The 5,557-nt window shown below is 31.9% G+C and overlaps 1 protein-coding gene across 1 annotated transcript; it reads right to left on the reverse strand.

The window, feature by feature from the left end:
- Positions 1-484: 484 nt before the first annotated feature.
- LOC134236791 (uncharacterized) lies at positions 485-5,356 on the reverse strand. Its single transcript, XM_062718932.1, has 4 exons — positions 5,251-5,356; positions 3,994-4,095; positions 3,771-3,858; positions 485-1,079 (listed from the first exon to the last, which is right to left on the reverse strand). Exons 1-4 carry the CDS (start codon positions 5,333-5,335, stop codon positions 503-505), a joined length of 852 nt encoding a protein of 283 aa, XP_062574916.1. The 5' UTR covers positions 5,336-5,356; the 3' UTR covers positions 485-502.
- Between the last annotated feature and the right edge of the window lie 201 nt (positions 5,357-5,557).

Consider the following 5,557-nt stretch of genomic DNA (forward strand, 5'->3'; position numbering starts at 1 on the left):
GTGATGGATATGAAATTTTACTGGAAAACAGCAAAAATTAAACCCCAACGAAAATTAATGATTTCACAGTAATTTTAAAGTTTATCTACTATCTTTCCACATATTATTAATTGACCTTAATGCTCTCTTCTGTAAAATAAATTTGCTTAATATTAGAAGGTATTACATGAAGTTCGTTTGATTTCGATTCATTTGTCATAAATTATTTGAAAGTATAATAAAATCACAGATAACACATAACAGACGTACATATTTATACATGCATGGTGCTCGTGAAATTCGGCCTAAAAGCTCGCAGGTAAGCTGAATAATAAATTATGAGATGAAATATGAACAAGAAAACGTCATTTAAAAAAAAAAAAGAAGAAGGAAAAATTAACGATGCCAATGCAGTTCTATTTTTACATCACACAATGTAAATTCTGGAATATACAATTTTCTTAGTTCAGATAACTGTTTGCTTTTAAAACAAGCACACATATTAATCTAATTTTTTGAATACTCAATCGGTACCATGTGTCTTTTTTACAATATTATACACCGTTTCAGTATGACATGTGCCCTTATTTGGAAGACTGTAAACGTCATCTGTATCATTGATTCCTGTATGATCATACATATTGTTCACATCCTGATCAATCCGTGCTGCCCCGTACTCGTCCTCAGTTGCCCCTGTATGGTCGTATGTATCCTCACACTGAATCTGTTGTATACCGTATTGATCGTCAGTCATGTGACTGTATGTGTCTTCCTGTACTAGTGTCACATCATTGTTATTCCTGTTCAGATGATCGTAGTCCTCTTCTGGTATTTCAACTTTATCGTTCATATTTTTAGTTGACTCTGGTCGTGATCTAAGTATAACATGTTTCTCGTTAACATATATTTCGTTCGAGTCTAGCTCTTCTGTATGTTCACGTTCACCAGTTGCTTGCTTAGTGCTATGATTTTCGGAGTTGATTTTTGAAGGTTTCTTTTGTATTATAAGGATGTCGTCCGAGTTCATGTACATAAAGTTAACTTGTTCTTTTGTTGAAGAGTTGTATTGTTGTTCATATTGTACTTTCACTGCCAATTTTCTATCAAAATTTAAAAAAAAAAACTTGAAAGAGAGTGTGTCAGATTGAGAAGGATATTTGTAGAAAAGGAGAATTTATTTATTTTTATGTAGAATGTACATTTTTTTTATTGATTTGAAAATCGATATAATTGTATATAATTTGTACGCAACAAAATCATTCATTAGGAAAGTTAATTTTTTTTAGCAAACACGGACCTCAAAAACATCAGAGGTGGGATCGGGTGGCAGGGAGGAATGAGCATCCCCTGCTGACCGATCACAACCGCCGTGTGCTCCTTGTCATGATCGGGAAATAACGGAAAAATCCGTCGTCCATTCAGTGTATAAATAATGAACTAACAATTAGTAAGAAAAACGTCAGTCAGCATTTGACTCAATGATAAATTGTATATGCTGACAAGGTCATTGTATCGACCATAGAACTTTCAAAATGATGACTTTAACCAGACTGCCGAAATTCTTGTTTCATCAACTTGTTTGTCAATAATTTACCTCGTTGTAGAAATTGTTCATACGAAGAGCATGCTCTTGCGTATCTAATCAACTGAGATATGTAAACTCCGTATGCAGGTGATGAAGGTAAATTGCTGCATAAGTTGATGATTGAAAAGTTCAAGTCGTCACGTTTATCATAGAGCTTGGTTGTTAGATTATCATTAATGTCTTTTTTTGGTTGTTAGTAGGGATGTCAAATCGGTCAATTTTTAATACTCGGTTACTCGGACGTTTTTCCGATCGAGTACCCGGGTACTCGGTTAAAGTGTAGATAAATATGAACAAGTAAATTGATGAATGTAAAACATTGTAAACATTTGTAGAAATAAAACCACGTACGTGCTCTGATAGGAGGTTACCCGTAAATGTATTTCTGTGTAACAATGATGAGCAGTTCGTGCCCGACGAAATTTAATATAACATTTTAATAAGTCCAATTTATTTATCAGATAAACACAAGAAATAAAATCATAAGTGGTCCACAGTGTTTTTGTTTTTTAAAAAATCTGCTCCGTAATTGTAATGCAACTCTTTGTTGCGTTTGATGTGGACATACAGGTATCAGTCGTCAGAGCTACGCACAGTATCAACTTCAACTTGATAAAGTTTTCCTAACAGAACGGATTTACGATTTCCAGACACTTTTCGATCCTAGATTTTATAGTTTAAGGGACGGTATTTTGTAGTTTGGTGCAACGATGGACATCGGTTTTTTGAAAGCCTTTGCCATCAACCATTTGTAATGGCATGTAATCAAACACAACCACATCAATAATCGCACGTGCACACGTAATATCATATATCTCTTTTCCAGAGAATTAACGGCTTCTCGGCAAATTGAAAAAATTATCTAACTGTTTAAACATAATGAGCTTAAACGGCAATCAGTGAAAAAAATAATTAAAGCAAACAAAAAATAAGGGTAGAAGACATCTGGAGGTGAGAAAAGCCAGGTAACAGGTGCTTGGTCATGATAATTACTGTATAAACACTGCCACAGGCGATAACGGTCATTTAGAGGCGTAGGAAACCCTAATTACTGTATGTAAAGGTGCAATGAACATTTAACGTTTTAAAACAAATTGTTTTATTCATTTATAAATAAGCTGGGAAAAATTCAAAAATATACATCCGAGTAACCGAGTACCGATTTTAGTATTCGATACTCGGACGTTCGATCGAGTACCCGGTTAACCGGGAACTCGTTGACATCCCTAGTTGTTAGATTATCATTAATGTCTTTTTCAAGTAAACTATCGAAATATGAAACAGATGTGTCAGACTCTGTATTGAGTTAAGAATGAAATTTTTCATTGTTAATTAACAGTACGTCGTCGATATATCTAAATGAAGAGTTGAAGGCCACAGCAAGTGTCTTCTTCTTTTCACGCATAAGATTTTGCACAAATTCTGCTTCATATGAATACGAAAATAGGTCTGCTAATAACGGGGCATGAAAGGTACCCATGGGAATTCCAATATATTGTTGGAAGACCATTAAACAAATGGAATTGGAGCAAAGCAAACACGCACCTCCAAAACATCAGAGGTGGGATCAGGTGCCATTGAAAATTACATGTTTACCCCCGCTCCCATGTGAGTATACTTTTTCATGTGCATATACAAAAGTTTACTTGCATAAACTAAGAAAGAGCTTATATATTTCCAACATCTGCAGTGAATAGTAACTAAGAAAAACTATGACAGGAATGGGTACGAACAGACGGACTGCTAAACAAGGAGTTGACGCTGAATTCGTACAATATTGAATCCAACCATATCGTGGGGTCTTTCGGGGCGGAGGTATTATTAATTGAAAACTGGTGTCATTTGACAAGATTTATTCTTGACGGCGTATTTTAAAAGTAAATGATGTCTTACAATGAACAATTGAATTATTCCAAATCATTTATCAACACGCAGGCTATAGACATAATAATGGCTTATCTTGAGCGACATAAATAAAAATTATTGCAATAGTTCTATGTACAATCTGTACAGCTGTATATTGAAAGGTGTCTTCAAAGACTAAATTGTAAAATAAATCAAATCATAATCTTCAAGTTGAATAGTTTCATATTCTTATTTACTAAGATCTAATTAGTGAAGATTAGTTTAAGTATAAAATTACAATTCCAAAGTTGTACCCGAAAAACAACTTAAATACTTAATTTATCATAATAAAATATCTTACCGTTTGTATAACATGAATACGACCAATGCACATATTAACACAACCAAGACAAACGAAATCACAGCAACTAATGTAAAGGTAAGCGTATCTACAAGATTATAAGTAAAAGTTTGAAGATAATTATAACATGAATTACACTTCTTCAATACTGTGTAAAAAATAACATAATTATTTATGACACCATTTGTATTATAAGAGGAAATGTCTATAAAACGCAACTAACCGTTAGTGACAGCAGTTTCCTGATTTTTGATATCAGTTATGTCGTTACTAACTTCTGAGAACACAAGACATTTTTCAAACTGCTCTGATGAGTTTCGTCCTTCTTAAAAAGAGGATAAGCAACGTTTAGAGGTTGAATATAAATGGAATTTGTGTCAAGAATGAGGCAGAATTTTTTACATTTCATCAGTGTGACGTCCAACAAAACATTTTTTCGCCTTTAAATGAAATAAATTTTATATCCACCTACAAAATATTGAGTTTTCTTCTTATTTTATTTTCTTTTTCTCCTTAGCCCCAGTTTTTGTTACTCTGTAGCATATGGAGGAGTATCACTCTATCTATTGCAAAATTTTTGATAATGGTGTTACCAAAAGTTACATTTTTAGATGGATTAACTACTGTGTTTCATTATTGAGGATGTGATAATGCGAAAGATAATATTTTCAATAATTAAAAAAAAAGATACACATAAACCTTAGCTTCGCTCAAGTGATCAAACAAATATGTAGCTTCTATATATTCAAATTGTGAAGAGTTCTGCCAAATTTTCAGTTTCTGATTAATCATTTTTCATGTTATTTTTAAGGTGCATAGACACAAATTTGAAGTTAGTATTTTCCGTATAATATCACGACTTATATGTTGTAATAGCATTTCACGCGAAAATAAATTAAACATCTAACTTCATCAAAAAGTTATTGAAACTTCAAATTTTAGGTGGGTTTTATTGACACATCCTTGCTCTTTCAAAAATTTTAATTTTATTCTTAATACTTAGGAAAAGTGGCAATCTTGTTGTTAATTAATAGAAAATATTAAAACTTTTTTTTTAATTACAACAGTGTGTCAATCAAATCATCCAAAAATTTAATGTTTCAAAAAACTTTTTGATGAAATAAGATTTTTAATTTTTTTCGTGTTAAATGCTATTACAATATATAAATTGTGATATTATACAGAAAATATTAATTTCATATTTGTGTCTATGCACCTTTATGTAAAAAATGCATAACGTCTATAAAATCAAATTAAGGACCCCATTGGAAATAAGCATCTTATTGCTTTCATGGGTCATCCTCGGGTAAATGGCTGTAAACAGTACACAAAATATAAAATGCTTCTTTTAGTTTCATTTAGATACACTGATGATTTCATGTGCCAACTTATGTTTTTTATGTGCCAATCTTATGTTACATGACAGGTGAAATTTTCCTGAATAAAGAAACAAACAAAGGATGAAGGATTTACAACTTACTCTCACAAACAAATGTTCTGGTTTTATTTGTGTTGAACGTTTCCCAGATGTAGGAGTACATGCCATATTTGTAGTCAAATGACATTAGGGCATCGGGACTACTTCTTAGAGCTGAAAAATGAAGCATTCAATTAGTTTTTTTCAAATGAAGTTTTTTTCTATGATAACAAATATATTTAAATTAATTTAATTTAAAACTTTTTAAAAAAAAAATTACAATTCCTTTTTATAAGAAACTTGTTGTACTTCTAATTTATAATTAATATATGACAAATATTGCAAGTAGACAGAATTAACAGTAGAAACT

The sequence above is a fragment of the Saccostrea cucullata genome, unplaced genomic scaffold (genome assembly GCF_032062105.1).
Source record: "Saccostrea cucullata isolate Sc308-1 unplaced genomic scaffold, CSIRO_AGI_Scuc_v1 ctg3234, whole genome shotgun sequence".
NCBI lineage: Eukaryota > Metazoa > Mollusca > Bivalvia > Ostreida > Ostreidae > Saccostrea > Saccostrea cuccullata.

Coding starts and splice junctions, on each gene's coding strand:
- LOC134236791 (XM_062718932.1), bottom strand. CDS start 5,335: ATGTCATTTGACTACAAATATGGCATGTACTCCTACATCTGGGAAACG. Junction 4,096..5,250: donor CAGAACATTTGTTTGTGAGA/GTAAGTTGTAAA, acceptor CCTCTTTTTAAG/AAGGACGAAACTCATCAGAG. Junction 1,080..3,770: donor GTATTCATGTTATACAAACG/GTAAGATATTTT, acceptor AAATTTTGATAG/AAAATTGGCAGTGAAAGTAC.